Consider the following 18928-nt stretch of genomic DNA (forward strand, 5'->3'; position numbering starts at 1 on the left):
AAACAAAAAAGGGCCAAGCATCAGGCCAAGGGAAACGCTCATCAGAGTGAGACTCACTCTGTTCTCCTTTACTGGAGCTCACTGCTGAGTGGGTTCTTAAATAAGCCCAGTTTGCTCTCTACTATAGAAATACCTCAGAGTCCAATTAGCAGTGATCATTCTCTTCAACTGTTAAGGAGCAGAGGGGGAGCGCTGGGTGCTTTTGATAACGTTGCAATAAATACTGGCGTGAGTTTTGCTCTGAGTGAGGGAGCACAATAACTTTCCGAGAGTCTGATTGCTCTTCCTTCACTCTGTAATAAACATATTTGTTAATGAAGAATATCATGCAACTACAAAGGCAAAGCACAACATTACAGGAAAAATGTCATCCATTATGCTTTTCTTGCTTTAAAGCTGCAAGCAGTTAAATGCCTTTAGGCAAATGTCTGACATTTTGGGGATTTTGAACATCTGAAAGGACACTTGTCTTATACGGCTACAGCCAGTGGGCTGTTAGCTTAGCACAAAAATAAAATAAAAAAAATAATAAAATCTGCCATCAAGTACCTCCAAAGCTCACTAACCAACACAATCTCTCGTTTTCAAGCAGCACCGTCACAGGTCATTGCTTTAAACAGTGTGCAGCATAGCAGCTAAATGCCATTTCACCCTGTTCAGCTTCAGAATACCACCAGCTGACCACTTCCTGCAGATCACAAAGACCTGTCATGTTTATGTTCATTAAACATTTTGTAACTTACAGACAATAAGTATTCATTTGAAGTAAATTCTATATCTTACAGGAAACCAGTGCAGGGAGCAGAGAATTAAAATGATGTTTTCCCTTTAGCCAGTTTTTCTTAAAATCCCAGCTGCACCATTCGGAATGAAATGTAGCGTCTACACTGTAGAAGAGCGCTGTAGTTAGTCAACTCTACATGAGATGAAAGGATGAATACGTTTCTCTGCGGTTCGCTCTGACACTCTCACTCACTCTAAATTTCTAAAATACCAAAAGGCTGGATTTAGTTACAGCCTTAATATGTTGGGTAAAACCAGGCCCTCATACATACTTACACCAGGATTTATCACACTGGTTGAAATTTTTAGTGCCTTCGATTCTAGGTAGGAACTGATTTGCATCTGTGCATTTTTGTTTGCAGACAGGAGAGTCTCACAGCCTTGTTTCCATTTAATTAAGAGAAATTTTGTTGCTCCAGCTGTCCACTTTTTCTACACACAAACATAATACAGTAAATCAATAGAACTGAAGTCATTTGGTGAGATGGTGAATGGCCCGCATTCACACCAGAGCAAAATAAATAAATAAATAAAATAAAATAAAATAAAATAAAATAAAATAAAAATTTTATTTTACTCCAGTGGTGCAATCATGGAATCACCTCAACCGGTTGTATTCTGGTTATATTCCTATATGAAAGGTTGCTGAGTGCATATGCAATTTTGCAGGTCAGTCACCATCCTGCAGCAACTATGTTACTATTTGTGGTAAATTTTCTTAATTTCTGTCTCAAATCTTTGAGGTTCTGTCTGGATTCTGAAAGTAAGAAGTTACTAAATTTCTGTTTAATGCGAATTTTGTATGTAGATGGCAACAGATTTACAATTTTCTACAGCTTATCACATTTAATCAATGTATCATCACCAACAGATTGCATGTAATTACAAATTTAAAATGTGCTAAGACCTGAACCATCTAAGGACAGTAAGCAGTAGTTGCTAAGACACATCAGCTTCTCATGCAAATGCTTACAAAACAACAAATAAGTGCATTTGCTTTTTCTTTGACACTTTGATAGGTAGAATAAAGACTCAGACATCAACTTTTAATTAAACTCAAAAGTCTTCTGTCAAACTGAGTCTTATTTTCAAGCCAATACAAACACGTTTAAGATTTTTTATGAGAACATTTCAAACATATAATTCTCTTTTGGGAGCTTCTCTTTTTAATACACTGAAACTCAACAGCAGAGGAAATATCTTCTGCAAAAATATGGAGAAATAAGCTGGCACGACTCAACAGAAGACGATAACGTATTGTCAGCTCTCCGCATGCACCATCATTTGGAAAAATCTACCCTTGAGGTATCTTACAAGTGCAGAATAGTTCTTTCGTTTTCCACATTATATGGAATAAAAATATTTCTTTAAAAAAAAAGAAAAAAAAAAAAGAGAAGTGATCCTGTCAGTTCAGTTGAGTTTTCAGTCTGTATTCGTGTCACAAACAGCTTGGAATAGTTTATCAGCCTCTTTTCTGTGTTTGATCTTTTTACAAAGAACAGTCTGTTGGGATATATCTCTTTCCTTATTCATCAAGTATGTTGCAATGAAACAATGAAAAGATTAACAACTCAATGCATCAAAGACAGTCTTCAAAGGAAGTGTATTTTCCAGTTTTCTGGAGCTACGCGGTGATGTAGATAACAAAAGGAAGTGGAGAGCAGAGAAATAAAGGCCTTAAACCTCTCCAGGGGAAACACCTCTCTGCTGCCACTATGTTCTGGCCAGATGTAATTTCCTGAGCAGCGTTCTGCTCTTCAAAGAGAGGAGAAATTGCCCTATCACAGTAGACACAGTAGAGAGGATGTGGGGGCTGCCTGAGTAACAGTCTTAGGCACATGTGCAGCAGATATTAACTACTACATAAATTATCCATCCCCCACAAATTAGAAGAAAAACACATAAAGGTCAATGAGACGTCTGAACGTGTATTAGACTCAGAACTACAGAGCCAGGAACGGGGTGACACGAAACAACTATTTACATGATTCATGTGCGCACATTTCATATTCCAGTGCTGAAATGAATTGTTGAGGCAGAACTAATCAAATGTTTGGGAGCATGTGCTCGCAACCAGAAGGCAGTTTTGAATTCTACGAAGTAAAAAAAGAAAGAAAAAGAAAATCATGATTCAATTCAATGTTTGGGTTAAAGAGAAGGGCAAGCAGCTCGGCCAACATCAGCTGTGTCATTAAAGCACCACAACACAACTGCTATCTTCACCTTTCAGTTCAAGGGGCTGCTTGGTTGGGTGGAATAAATATGTCCTATTGTGGAGAGAAAAAACTCATTACCAACCTGTTTCTGTGTGCAACTTGAAGGTAGGTTGAAAGGTGATCTCAGACCGTGTAATCTTAACAGAATGTCATCTTTAATGAGTATTTCTACTTGTGAAAATAAAAAAATCAAGCGTAGGTTCTACTAACAAGAAGTGTGACTCGTTTCTTTTCAAGTGTCCAGTAAATCAGCTAGACCCTGAAAATGACACACCTAGATAGAACTGAGCCATAAAAATGATTATTTACAGCTCTTTCTTTCCTCCTGTAATGTGTGACAATTACTACCTTGAAACAGCCAGAATACACTTTGAAATTACAGTGTGAAGAAACTTCTTTAGCCACCATATATAGTAGAAAAAGTTCAGGAAGCACACACTCTTTCCCCCATAAAGTCAATGTTTGACAACCTCCCGTGTATCTTTAACGGCGAGTTTTGACACCTCGGTAAATATCAACGAAGATGTCGTTTGATGACCATCAGAATAGTTTCAGAGTTTTTCCAAGAGACCACCCTCACAAACTCCTGATGCACACCCAGTTATTTTGCTCTATAAGCAGGTCTGAAATATGACAGAAATCACTCAGTTCAGAAAAGAGCTTCAAGGGTTACTCCTAGCAGGCTTTCAAGGGGTAAAGATTATTACTTAACAGGACATCATATAAAAAAATCATCTGGTCCTTAGCAGAGTCTAAAATTATTTAAATTCGACCTAAGAACAACAACAATACATGACATGTACTGTGCTGTGTTTATGTTGTTGCCTATTGTGCAGCATTTTCTGGTATGGTTACATAATTTAAGAGTGTTGAAACCATTTTTCTTGCAAAAGATAAAGAAATGAGGGGAAGCTCAAGACTTTTGAAGACTACTGTAGATAAATGCTGCCAAAATACAGAAGTAAATGTCATGATTCAGGACCTTTAGCAGCAATAACTTACAATAATTGTTTTTTGTATGACGTTATCACTCTTGCACATCACTGTTGTGGAGGTTTGACTCTTTACAATGTTGTTTTACTTCATTGAAGTTTGCAAGCTTTCATCTATACACAGCTCTGTTAATGTCCCGCCACAGCAGCTCAGTCAGGTTGAAGTCTGGACTTTGACTGGGTCATTGTGGCATCTTGATTCTTTTCTTTTTCAGCCATTCTTTTGTAGAGTTGCTGCTGTGCTTTGGATCATTATCCTGCTGCATGACCTCATTTTAACCAAACTTTACTTGTTGGTCAGATGGCCCCACTTTTAACTCTGGATTGACTCAGTGACTGCAGTGTGTTCAGGTAAATCATCACCCCTCGTGCTCATCGTGCTCAGCAGTTATATGAACAGATGTTATGTGCTGATATGCTTTGTTTGCTTTTTGACCAAATGGGAGAAAAAGTGGGGAAACTTGTCTTATAGCAGAATATTAAAAAAAACCCAAATCTGCTCATTTTTCTCTTTAGGAGGTTTAACCCTTGTTCTGAAGTTAATTACTGATTTTTTTTTGTAAAGAATGTCCTTTGTGGCCATCCAAGAAAAAGCTTTCACTTGGCAAACCCTCCAAACAAACCAAAACTGTTCTAATTATAATGACATGAACTTTAAAATTTTAAATGCTAACTGAGGCCTGTAATGTCTGAGAAGTAGCTGTTTATTTTTGTTTTGTTGTTTGTTTGTTTGTTTGTTTGTTTTGCAGTTTTCCTAAGCATTACCTGATCTGGCCTTGAGTTGAATTTGCTGGGACAGCCACTCCCAGGAAGACTGAATGTTTTCCATTTGTTAAAAAAAAAATCACCAAAGAGTGATGGACTTCAAATTGTTTGGAAATGACCTCGTAATCCTTCCCAGATCAGTGGGCAGCCAGAATTGCACTGCTGATGTCCTTCCACACTGGCATCATGTTAACATACAGCTGAATGTGCCAGACCATCAAAACGTCTTCTTTTATAGAGGTGATCGATTAATCCAATGCATTTGATTAGCAGCACTTAGGCGTTACTTACCCCCTTAATTCCTATGGAAGCAGTGAAGTTATTCTTACGTTTTTCACAGGATTTTGTATTTTGTTTTTCTTAAACAATTAATGATATGACATATGACATTTAAGATTGTATTTACCTAAGTTAAAGACATGGCAAGGATCAAATTACTTTTTAATAATGGCCTGATAATACAAAATAATAATAATTTAAAAAAAAACAAACAAACTCAAAATTCAAATAAGTTTATTTTTTCAATAATTTTCAACAATTTTTTCAACTATATATGAAGATTTGTTTCCTCAACCTAAACCTATAAAAAGTCAACAGGTTTCACACACATATGTACATTAATGCCAAAGGGAACTTCTTATTCTTGTCCTGTTTTTGTTTGTTGTTTGCCATTCATACATTATTAGACCAGCACCCAATGTAATGTTTATGCCATAGATGCCCTAACAGTACTGGTAATTACCAAAATCATTCAGAATTCAGCACATTAGTAACATTAGTATTTTTAATTAAAATGCCAAATTAGTTATTTACTTGCATTATTGAAAAGCAAAAAAAAAAATGTTTTAGTGGTTGAATGTTGTGCTTGATTAACTTTTGATTTCTCAGTGAAGTCCTGTGTGCCGGCTCAAATTATAAAAATATAGTAGAAATATAAAAATGTGCATACAGAAACAAGTTTTTTTACAGATGCCATAAAAACAAGACAGCAAATATTTTAGATAGTTAATATAAGCACTTTGCACACAATATTACAACAGCAGATGTTCAGATTAAATACTGCCAAAGTCTGATATAATAATGCAAGCAAATAAACCTTATCATCAATGACGTCAGGTTACAGACTACTGTATGAACTGTCGTCTCCCCCCCCCTTACTGGTCACTCTGTATGTTGTCATAGGGAGGGACTATACCTAATAAAATCATCTCTGAATCTTGCTGTGACGACGAAAGTTACATTCATCTGCTTAAAAAGGGGAAAGGAGAGCCAGAAAAGAGTATGAACTGAGGGTATGTACAAAGATCAGGGGCATAATTTACAGGGGGGTTAGGGAGGTTATGACCCCCCCAATAATCAGACCTAGCCAATATAACCCCCCAATAAAATTATGAATTATCTTGCCTAAACAGGCTGTTGATTTTCTTCACTCATTTCAGTTATTACCAGCAAAATAATTGCATGTTTAATCATCTGGGAATTTACCCAGATTTATTTATTTAGACAGAGATCTTGACAACCCCAATGTTCAGCACAAACTTATGCCCATGAACAAGATCTGACATTAAAGATAATTTTGAACTGAGAACCATGCAAAGCTTCTCTGTCAGGGCTCAAGAATAAAAATACAGAGCCCAAAATGACATCCCCCTTAAAGCATTTTTAAAGGAGAAAGAAATCACTGTTTAGAGAGGAAATTACTGTCATGCAGAGCAAAAGAAACAGACTAAAGAGTCCAGGAAACAGATAAAGAATTAATTAAAATAACAGAATACAACAGAGATAAAAGATTAAAGAAATGAAGCACTGGCTTTAGAAAGGATATAGCACATCAAAATACTAATACAATTTGTGTAGCATGTAAATTGCTATTTAAATATTCTGCATATGTGCAAAAATAATTAGTGCTCTGCAGTAATAATGAGGTAGAAGTCAGGTTTTCATTTGAAAGAGAAAAAGACCTTAAGTCTTCATTTTCTCAGTTCTCCAGTTAATATAAAGTCATTGTTGTCTCATTAAATTCGGTATAATGCCAGTTTCCATCAAGGAAAGTTTCACATTAACAGTCTTGCAGGCTTCCTTTTAATGTGAAAAAACAATAGAAGCTTTAAATCAGGGGACTAAGAATATGAAAATATAATTTATGGTAAATGGAGAACAGCAGCAGTGTGGAGAATGTAACTGTTGCTGAACTGATGGACCTAATACAGAGGAAATGGGCATTATAATAAAATAATAAACTAAGTAATTTCACCCTCTTAATGTTTTTTTTAAACTCTCGCTGCATTAGTGTGCTGCCCCTCAGCTGTTATTTCATAGTCCTGATTTGAATGCCCTAGGAACACATATATATATTATAGTTTAGAGTTTTTTCATGCAACTTAACTTAAGGCTGTACCTGTAAGGTCAAATAGCTCATCTCTTTAGGTATTCAAAGAGAATTTCTCTCTCTTCACACAATTTATTGTGTTGGATTGAGGAGAAACATTTCCCACTAACAACTCAGCCCTACAATTTAATGAATTAATGATGTTCAGTGAAGTTCCTCATTAATCACATTTTCGTCATCTAGCATACAACTGTGTGTCTTAGCATAAGTAGCAGCGATTAAGCTACAAATATGCGACTCCTCATTACAAGAGTATTAAACATCGTCTGTGAAGGTTCTCAGTCATCCAGGTCATCGTAGTCAAAGGAGCTTGCAAAGAAAAGCGTCTGGACTTCTTTAAGTTGCTTGAAGACGTTTCACCTCTCATCCGAGAAGCGTCTTCAGTTCTAAGGTCAAATGGTGGGGAGTCCCCACCTGGTGTGGCCAGGTTTCACAGTGAGCTCACCCGAAACCCTGGCTGATTGGGACCCACACCCATTTTTACACCTTGGCTCAGGCGATTAGAGGATCATCAGGGGGTCCTTTTGTCCCTCTTTGGGGGGATACTCCCACTAGGTTTAAATGTGGGACTCCCCACCATTTGACCTTAGAACTGAAGAAGCTTCTCGGACGAGAGGTGAAACGTCTTCAAGCAACTTAAAGAAGTCCAGACGCTTTTCTTTGCAAGCTCCTTTGACAGTATTAAACATCCATTTTCCATTTGTTGCTTATCAAGCTAGGCTTGCAAAGGGCTGCAAAAGGCTGTTTTGAGCAAGAGTTGGTCTACATACTAGTCAGGTCACCAGACCATCAGCGAGCTAACGCAGAGAGACAATCATGCATGCCCACGGCCCATTGACAGTCACTAGTTGACCTAACAGACAGGTCTTTGGATTGTAAACTGGAGCAAACCCACACATGTGTAGGGAGAATAACACACACTCTACACACCTCAGATCTAAATCCAGAACCTCTCACCTATGAGTGGGGAGCACTCACCACTGCACCACAAACCAATACATATTCATAAAATCATTTATTTGACCCCTACTGTAGAAAAGTGTGAAAGGACTATTGTGAGTGTGCCTTTAAGTGTGACCTCTTTGAACAACTATTTATAATACCAGTATAATTAATCCACATTTAATTCTAAGCTTGATTGCACAGCATGACAAAGAGACTTCTTATTTCCTTAACACACCTGTCCCTTTAAATCTTACCACTATAAAAAGGTAAAAAACAACAACAACAACCAAACAAAAAACAAACAAACCCCAAAGCAATAAAATTTATTGAAATAGGAAGGACACTACTCAAAGTGTCTCAATAAAAAAGAAACAGACACCAAAGTGAGGGGCTAAAATATCGGTTGTCATATGCTGGATGTAAAGTCCTTTAATTAAGGCAATTTGTCATTCGGGCTATATCAATAAACTAGACTTGATGCACAATACAAATTGTGTGGGTGTGGAAAATGAAATATGAAATCAGAGGCTTAGCAGCCACAATCTTAAAGGTACAGGCTCTTTTTGTTTTAAGTCTGGAGTGAGAAACAACCCAGAAGCTTGCTTTAGAAGATCTACTAACTACTCTAGTGCAAGCAAGGAGAGCTGTGACTGCTCTGACCATGCAGAGATCTAAGAGGTTTTGTTTTTTTAAATTTGAAGATGGTTGAAAGAAAAGAGGGGAGATGAAAATAGATCAGAGCTGCTGCGACTTGCTACCAGGCATGTCTGTTTTTTTTTTTTTTAAAAAAGACACTCTAGTAGTGCTGCTTCCAACTACATGTGGAGAAAAAAAGGCACCCAGTTGCTTTGCTTTTATTGGTTTAGCAGGAAAAATGGCAAAATTGCCCATAAGCAGAAATATCACTTCAAAGCTACTCCAGTGCAGCTGCTACACTAAGCGGCAGCTTTAAGAGATCCTCTCTGGTGTCATTGTGGATGAATGCATGTGTCATTATATTCCTCCTTTAATCTCTTCGGACTGCACATGCACGCTTGTTCTTCCTCAAAACTGCTGGTTAGATCGAGGTAAAAACTCTTTGACGACTCGTGCTCCCGTGAATAATATCTGCCAGATAGTAACAGAGATGCTCACAGAAAGTAAACGTAAATCTTGTTAGGAAAACAACTACAACTGAACTTAATCCAATCTACTCAGCGAGCTCGCCGTTTCGAATGATCAATGTTCAGCTCCAAATTAAAAACCATGTCTGCTGCCAGTGACTTCTGGCTACAGCGTTTGGGTGGGCCGGCCTCAGCAGAAGGTTTTATAGCAGAGACATTACAGTCGGGCAGCTCTGCTCCTGTGCTGCAGGGGAAACTTACTTTTCCAGTCAGTCAGGCAGACATATATAATGTCAGTGGACTGCTTAAACAAATTTTGCCAGCTCCAGTGCATTATTTCACATCCATTCTCCACAAGGACATCTGTGCACATTGTTTACTGGTTTCTTTTATTTATTAGGATCCCCTTTAGCTATAAACACAAAGCACATCTAGTCTTCCTGGGGTAAAAATATACGACACATTTCCAAATAATGCCTCCCTTTCCTTGTTTAAAGGATAAAATTAAAAACACTAAAAACTATTTTTATTTTAAAAAGGTAGACGCGAACATTTATTTTAAAAGCTGAAGGGATTCAAGTGAAATAACTAAAAAGCTCAAAACAATGTTTGATCATTTACTTTAACAAGAACTTGTTAGAAGACACGGAAGACTCACAGAAGTGAAAATGGCGTTTTAAACATCTGCGTGCACTTGGGATTAAAAGAAATGGCGAACATGCCCATACAACAACACGTGCTGTGGCAAATTTTCTGAAAATTTGCCACATATATGCTTTAAAATATATATATTTTAGAATTGATCTAAATCTTACAGTATAAAGCTGGTTATTTTATCAAAAGCTTTATTTTCATGTTGATCTCTGTAATGATGGCTTTACACCACAAGGTGTTTGTTCTGACTGTCAGTGTTGCATTTGATTGGTTCAGTATCTGTGTGTGCAGATATGATTAATGGTTTGCAATTTCATTAGTTTCATTGGCTACACAGTAATTAACTACCCGAGGTGCTGACTTCAGCTGTTGCTCATTCCCATCTGGGATTCGAGCGCAGCCAACACAAATCCGCATCATGATCTCAGTCTCTGGTTGGTGACTTTTATCAGTCTGGTTATTTGCCAACATAACAACTGGAGCCATAAAAGAAAGACAGCTAATGCTTGACACCGCATCCTCTGTACTTTAATATAGGATAAACAAAATAGGGGCTCTGTCAAAACAGTATAAATCATTAAATCCCAAAAAAAGCACATAACTCAAGGGATGAGCCAGTTTTGCAGCCTGTTGCAGAAAACACAATTTGTTCCCATTTGTTTAGTTTACTGTCCAAAAAAAAAAAAAAAAAGCCAAAGATGGCAAAGAGGAGGAGGAGTTGTTTAGGAGGGAGGTACAACAGTGAGTGTCTGCAGCCATCTGTAAAACACAGTGGAGGCTCTGTTATGGTTTACCGTTGCATTTCAGCAAGGAGTGTTGGGAATGTTTTTCAAAATTGATGGAATTGGGAACAGAAGAAAGTACCAGCCAATTTTGATCCACCATGCAATACAATCTGGAAAACATCTGATTGGCAACAGCTTCTCCTTCTTCTTCTTTTTAATGTATCAACCAATTTTAAGTGGATTTTTTTCCTTTATTATTTTTTAGTAGCAGAGTAGAGTAGACAGGAAAGGAGGAAGAGAGTGTGGGAAACAACAGAGAGGAAACAGCCCAGAGTGAAATCACATCCGGACCCCTGCTGAGCTATACCAGCACTTCAGATAACACTTAGAGCTTTAATACCAAACACACTACCAATGCAGTAAAGGCATACCTGGATAGAAATAAAGCACAAACACACACACACGCACACCATCAGTCATGGACTGGCCTCTTCGGAGCTCAGACCTCAGCATTATCATCTTGACAGAAAACAAAACAAAAGGCAGCCAACATCCAAAGAAAGGCTTTAAATGTCCTTCAAGAAGCCTAGAGAATATTCCTGAAGGCTACTTAAAGAAATTACATGAAAGCTTGCCTAAGAGACTTCCGGCTGTGTTGAAAAGTAAAGGTGTTCATACCAACGAAAGCCTTCTAAGCTTGTTAGAATTGTACAAAGTCTTTGCATGCTTGCACATGTTTCATTTCACATTTTCCTGACAAAATATAAAGAAGTGCAAACGTGAGTGATCGTCCCATGCACAGTTACCATTTAAAGTTGTGAAATTTGTTGACACTGAGTGTAGTGCACTGCATACTGTAATATGCATGTATGGATGAGTGTGCAGAACTGCTGATGACTCAGTATGGGAACCACTTGGGTCAGCAGGCATGCCCATCAAAATGTACTCAGGAAATTTTTTTTTTTAAGTTTAACACAGTAATTTTTATCTCTGTTTTGTCACAGCCTGTTTAATAAAGCACTCTATCAATTAAATTTCAGCTTCGAAAAAGCCTGGGCTGACATGAAACATCAATGTTTGTTCACGGCTCTGCAGACAGTTCATCTGTCAGATATATGAGAGGTTTCAGAAAAATTCCCAGCTATAATTACAGCTCGGTTGTTGCACACTAGCAATTATAGAAACAATGTGACTTGAGCGTAATCCTTTAATAATCTTCTGATCAAATCTTCTGGAGCAATGACTTACCACTTTGAAGTCCTCTGCTCTGCACTCGGTGCCGTGGAAGTGGCAGGAGAGCAGCATGTCACTGATATCGTGGCCGGTGCGGTCGTAGAATTCCCGCATGTTGAAGGGTCGCGGTTTAAAGTTGTGGAAGTCGGCTTTGACCTTGAGACTCTCCAGAACGCTCTCCTCCACCAGGTGCATGTCTCTGATCTCATACCTTTGAAATCAGATAGAGAAGGAGAGTTCATAGAAATGTTTCAGCAATTGCAAATTTCATGTCTCGTAGTTTGGTATGGACTCAGGCGCTTGCTTGAGCAGCACATCCCAGCAGTTAATCGCTCCCTTATCATAGACTTTGTAGGGGTTTTTTTGTACACTTCCAAGAAAATTTATGAGCGTCTATACCAGTGAACCTTTACTCTCCTCAATCTAAAAATAATACTGCACAATAAATCATAAGGTGTGAAAACCAGACGACAAAAATGTACAAGATGGTTTTTCTGTGGCATTTTCCACCTCTCAGATGACAAGGACTACCAAAGTGTAAAGCTTTAGTTTATATAAAGTTGAGACAGGAGCTGTACAAGACCATTAATCCAGTAGTCCCTTCACTGCAACAGTTCCAGGCTGCATGGTATTTCAATTTGAACCAACCTTATGTTGATTGGATTAAACTTAAACTTTCATGTGCATTTTTAAGCTGTCTCCTTCAGAAGTAAGAGTAACTAAATCTTTTAAATCCATGGCAGAGGTATGGTGAAAAAAGGGAATTTTTCAGAACAATGGAATCATTAATATATTTCTGGGTCACAGTTCAGCTGGTAGAGGAAGCCATAACAGAATTACCACCGTGTTTGAAAGATGAGACATTATGGTGGGAGACGTGATGGCTTTTTGCTTCACATGGTGCTCTTTCGATCATTTTGACAGAAGCTCATTTTTGTTTCATCAATCAACAAAACTTAGTTTTGTTACTTAGATTATGGACATTAGCAAAGAAACATGTGCACCCACATCCCAGAGAGCATTCTCCAGCTAGCAGTTCATGAACATACTCAAATACAGTCATGGTCCCTGTTATATGTGCTGGTTTCCGGTCCTTTTGCTGAATTTTCTCCTTCCTTCTGTGCTTCCCCATCAGTGTAAGCTATTTGTTATTTCCGGTTTTACTTTGAAGTCTCGTTCTGTGTATCTCCATGTTTTTGCTCCTGAGCCCTCTGGTCCACCTTAATTGTGTCTCTTTCTGAAATCAGCCATCTAAGTGTGCATACACACATACACACCAGACAATTCATTAGCTACACCTTGCTGGTACCAGGGTGGACTCTTTTTTGTCTTAAAAAGTGCCTTAAATGATCATGGCACAGATTCAGCAAGGTGCAGGAAAAATTCTGAGATTTTGATCCATGTTGACAAGATGGCATCACACAGTTGCTGCAGATTTGCTGGCTGCACATTCATGATGCAAATCACCCGTTCTACCCACATCCCAAAGACACTCTTGATTTTGGTGGCTGTGGACAACATTTGATGTGATCTGAGTTCTGGTGCGTTATCCTGTTGGAAGCAGCCATCAAGAAGATGTGTACACTGTGGTCGTAGTGGAACGGACATGGTCAGCAGCAACCGTGGCTGTAGGCTGAAGCATTTGAACAATGATCAACTGCCACTAAGGGGCACACCACCAAGAACCACTGGTACAAGGCAGGATGGATCCATGCTTTCATGCTGACTCTACCATCTGAATGTTCCAGCAGAACTCGAGACTCATCAGACCACAACAGAGCACAGGTGAGCTGTCGCCTCCATTTCCTGTTTCTATCTGACATTAGTAACACCCAGTGTAATCTGCTGCTACTGTAGCCCATATCTTTCAAGGTTTGACTTAATGTACTCGCAGAGATACTCTTCTGAATAGTGGTTATTTGAGTTACTGTTGCCTTCCTAACAGCTGGAAACATTTTGACTAGTCTCCACTAATCTCTGGCATTAGGAATTCATTTTCTCCCAAAGCACTCCCATTCAATGGATATTTTATACTTTTTTGGGAGGGGACCATTCCCTGTAAAACCTGAAGATGCTTCTGTTGGAAAAACAAACCCCAGCAGATCAACAGCTTCTCAAATCCCAAACTAGTTTGTGTGGCACCACCAACAACGCCACTTTTGAACTTTTAACTCACTTTTCTTGCTCGCTTTAGCAAGTACTTAGCCAGTAAGTGCATAGTTTTGTCCTTTTATCAGATTGTCCGTTTACCTTCTGAATCTTTGTCTGTGCGCTTCGTTCAATTATATCAAATACGCATTTTAGTTAAGTTAGCAAATGTCAGCTAGCTAACAAGCTTAACATCAAAAAGTTTGCATAGTTATTGTAGCCATCTTGGAATATTAATAAAGTAGCATCCAGTAACTGACCCTAGAGTGGCCACAATTGATATCTGTATAGTTGCTAATGGTGGGGACCGTCACAGGATGCTAAGGAAAAGTACAGTAAATAATAAAAAAGCTAACTCTTTTCCCATAAAAACAGGTTCAGGGAGCAAACAATCTGACAATGAACAAAAGGTAAAGATAAGACTACATATGCACAAAAAGCTGCTTAAACAAGTACGCACATGAGGAAACGATCAAAGCAGGACAGACAGTCACAGGGGAAGGAAATCAGACAGCAGAAGATAAGACACATGCTGAAACAATCAAGGAATCAGTGAGAAGGCAGAAAGCGAAGATGCAGGCAAGGAAGTGATAAATAAATAAATGATAAATGATAAAAGAAGGTACGAGCATAAAAACAAGAAAGAGAGAGACAAAGACAGGGAAACAGGAGACACTGGGAACATTAAAAGCAGAAGATAGTATATTAAACAGAAAAAAAATCAAAAAGCTTAATTATGTCTGTGTTTTAGCATTTAATACCCATATCAATGAGAGTTTCTCAGCTGTAATATCATGTATGATGTTTAACATAGCTCTGCCTCACTGATAGCTTGGCATTCAGTTACATTTCTGTTGGTTTCGTCTGTTTCTCCTGACAGACTCTTAACTATAAAGGCCTATGTGTAACGTAGTGGGGAGCCAGACAACCCACATCATATGCAGTATTATCGGTAGCACTGGGAAATTTACTTTCATTTAATGGAGCTCACAAAAATCTGACCACGCTGCCTTGTATTAAAAGTGAGCAGAATAGCTGTAAATGCAGCCGCTCTCCAGCCTTGCTGTGATCTCCCACTGAGCTATTATTAAAAATGTCACCATTTTAATGGACTCACCAAAGAGCAGACTACTCCAGCCCCCCATCTCACCCCACCTCAAACGCTGCTTCAAATGAAAGGATTTTTTTTTTTAGAAATTTCTCATATGAATGTACTATGAATATGGTCTTTTATTGTGGCAAATACAATTAATACACACCATGTGTTTTATGTGCAACATGAATAAGAATGAGATCCAGTGGCTGCTTACTTTAAGAATGGAGTCGGTAATGTGCAATTATGCCAAGCTATTAAAATGTCTTATAAAAACATAGGGTGCAGTAAATGCTTTTTTTCCCCCATTTTGCAGAAGGCAAAAGGGGATCCAACCAAGTGAAATCATCAAAACAACAGATCAATAACAACTAGCCTCATTCTGCTTTAAAAATCAGTTCACAGATTTTAGACATTAAGAAGAGCCTAACCTTATTAAGATGGGGCAGGGAGCGCTTTTGTTTGATTGAAAGTGAACTTAATTGAGGAGAGGCATTGACTCCCTGCTGTTTGTATTGTGGACAGACCTGCCAAGAAGGCACTTATGAGATAAAATCCCAGAAGTACAAGCCGACAGGATCAGCAGAGACTGACACTTCAGTATGTGCACAGCTTAAATATCATGCCACAAGACATTTCCCAGACCAGTGACTCCAAACATGGGAAGTAGGTGGAGAACAATCTTAAATGGATTTCATGCCACGAGCACTTTCATTTCTGGCTGGGGTATAACAGCTAAGTGTGCTGTTGCATCGCCTCTCTACCTTGCCCAGGGAGGCAGGATAATGAGCACTAAACCTACTTCAGAGTGTAAGAGTTGAGATAAGTACACAAGGAAAGAAACTTAGAAGGAAATTCAACCCCTTTCTGGTTTGGTGGCCAACTTTGACAAAAAATTCTTTGTGAACTGCTGCCTTGAAATGTGGGATTAGGAGATGAATTGATGTAGAAAAATCCAGATGGCAAGTGTTAATTATCAGCCACACCAGCCTCACAGGAAAACAAAGCTAATTTTAGTCTTCAATCTGGGATTTCTGTTAAAGATATAGAATAGAAACTGTCTTCATCTCCATGTTAAAGTAAATCCACCAGATGCTGAGTCTTCTCCTTGATCTCTTTAACAGACATGTTCAAGCCTGACATAATCGGAGGACACTTGTGTTTTTGATGACTCGGGTGAAACAACGGTCCAAACTCTCCTGAAATGCTCTCGAGCCCTGATTGTAGTGAATGTCAAAATCTTGCTAATTGTTGCATTATTGCTACCTCTGTTGACATTTGGAAGAAAAAAATATTACAACACCACAGGGAGAGCAATCAAACAGCGTCTTAAGCAAGGATTAACACAGCCTCTTGTTCTTCCCTGCCTCTTCAACAGCCCTGTGCGTGATGATAATCAGCATTCATTCTGAACATCTCCACGTAATATAACATTAAAATCTACTGAGTAGATTTAATGTGCAGGAGGAGAATTTTTGGTGAGGTTTCACCGACATGAAGGATGTAAGTATGTGAATGACAAAAAAAAATAAATAAATAAAAAAAAAAAAAAAATACCCACAGCGTCTGCCATTTCACTTGCAATCAAAGGAAGCAGACTTTCCACAGCTTTTCCTCCTGTGCATGCTGTACAGTACGACGCTGCTTCCAGCTCCATTACCCAGAGCCTTCAGCTGCACCAACAAGGCGGCTGGAGTTTTCTGATTAGTATGCCTTAGTTAATTCAAGCCTGCCAAGCATGCTCTCTCCAAGCACTGAATCACTCAACAAGGTATGAACTATTAGAGCTTGCTGGATAAAGGAGTGCAAACTGCCAGTGGGGGATGAAGAACTCAATCCTATGCTTAAAACTGGGATATGCTTTGAAGGTGGGGCCACTGGACTTTAAAAGAAAATCCAGATTAACCTTTCAGCACATTGTAGTTTAAGTGATCTAAGACGTAACTAGACTACTGCACCTTCTCTAGCCTGTAATGCAAGAATTTGGCCACAGAGGTCATAGAGTAGTAGAAAGTGGTAAGACATAGTGGGATAGTGGGTTAAGTAGAGTTCTTTCCACAGGAAAGCAGGTTTGGAATCCCAAGTGAAGCCAAAAGTCAGCGTAACCCTATTTTAGTGCATATGCCATGCTCATCAGGTGGGAGGGAATTTATTGTTCTCCTTTCTTAGACTTCTGCCAGCTTTTAGTAACAATGCTGCAAAATATAACCACTCTATTACATTCCTGTATTGAAAATATCACCTAGAAGTATGTATGATTTATTCTAAAAATATGTCTAAATGGACAAAAACCAGAATATTGAAAGATAATTTGCTAATTAGTCTGGAACAACGTTTGATGAAAACATTAAATGTTTTATCTAAACTTTGAAAGTGTGAATTACTTTACTAACTATCATAAGGTGAAAAGCAGGTACGCCTGGTGGGTGGTTGGTGCCTATCCCAGCTGTCATGGGGCATAGTGTCATACACCCTGGACAGGCCACTAGTTAGCACAGCTCATATTCACACAATTAACCTAGCGTGCATGTTTTTGCACATTTGTACCCGTTTGTGTGGGAGGAAGTCAAAGTACCCAAACTCCACCCTTCCGGAGTTCGAACTCAGGAATTTCTTTTTATGAGGCATCAGTGCTAATCACTGCACCTGTGTAAAAAATATGGGGCGTTTTAAATGCCCAGCTAAAAGGGAAATATTAAATGCAGTAATTCTCCTGTAGCGGAGGCAGAGTTGGAAATTAAATTCGGAGCGCTCTCTATTAACTTTTCTTTAACAGCTACCTTTGGTTGAGAAGGGCCAGCAGCTCCCCTGCGTGGTACAGGTCGTTGCGCGTCACGCGGCTGAAGCGGAAAGCGTTCAGGTTGCAGAAAGTGACGGCGGGGAACGTCATGATCGGGGTCGTGACCTCATCCAGTTTGGTGACGTGAGGGTACTCGAGGTAGAAGTGGATCCGGTCCACGCACACGTACAGCAAGAAGGTCAGAGAGCCCAAGAAAAACACGAGCCACAGGCAGCGTTTGACGCAGAACCGCTCGTACGTGAAGATGTGAGAGATTCCGTGTAGGGTCGAGCTGTGCGCAAAAACTTCTATGGGTGGAGGTTGATTTGACTCCATTTCTTCGGTTTCCACTTTGAGATCCATTGTTCACCGTGCAGCCCTCTCGAGCTGTATGCCAGAGTCAGAAAGCGGCTTCAAAACAGAAAATATTCATTCACCTGTGGCATAAATTCTCATTATCCACGCGAACAGGTCCAAACGTGCAGATAACCTCTCCGTCACCTGGTGCGGTTCGGGCGCCATCGCTCATACACACCGACAAAACATTTTAAGCTTTAAAGAAAGTCAGGCGAGCGAGAGATGTGTGCAGAAGTAGCGCCTTTGGAAAAAAAAGCACAATGATTCCAATGCGTGCATAACCGAGACGCCAAAGCGAATGTCCATCACCGCTGCGCTACAATGATGTTTTGCAGGTTTCTCGCTGGGCTGCAGAAAAGCAAAGAACAATATAAGGGTTGACAAAGTGTTTCATCAGCCTGGAAATTCGCTGGTCGATTATAAGTCCAGTGAAGCACGCGTCGTTCCTGCGCGACAGCGAGAAGAAAGCCGGAGCTGTGGGAGAAATGGAAATCCTTCTTGGCACTTCAGCCCGTTCATAAAGAGTTCCTCTAGCTGCGCTGCACGCATGCCCCTTACAGTCAGTCCGCAGATTTTCAGGTCAGACCCGGAGATTTTTTTTTTTTTCGACTACTCAGGAATCTGAAAACCTGTTTAGGAGTCAGATGGTTGGTTGTTCTGGTGAGTCGTGAGGTTTCCTCCCCCCGCGCGCTCGTTTATGTCTGTCTGCAAGCAGCAGTGGACTGAAGCTCTGCTGTTCACCTGCG

At 39.3% G+C, this 18928-nt stretch overlaps 1 protein-coding gene across 2 annotated transcripts in view; it reads right to left on the bottom strand.

The window, feature by feature from the left end:
• LOC102794447 (acid-sensing ion channel 1-like) overlaps positions 1-18928 on the bottom strand; it is a 66496-nt gene extending 47568 nt beyond the window's left edge. For both annotated transcript variants that reach the window (XM_006796516.2, XM_035910203.2), the window contains exons 1-2: positions 17827-18928; positions 11821-12016 (exon numbers count right to left, since the gene is read on the bottom strand). In XM_006796516.2, the coding sequence (XP_006796579.1) occupies positions 11821-12016; positions 17827-18188 (558 nt within the window). In that variant the 5' untranslated portion in view covers positions 18189-18928. The remainder of the gene's footprint in view (positions 1-11820; positions 12017-17826) is intronic.

Source organism: Neolamprologus brichardi, chromosome 20 (genome assembly GCF_056152115.1).
Source record: "Neolamprologus brichardi isolate AB-2024 chromosome 20, ASM5615211v1, whole genome shotgun sequence".
NCBI lineage: Eukaryota > Metazoa > Chordata > Actinopteri > Cichliformes > Cichlidae > Neolamprologus > Neolamprologus brichardi.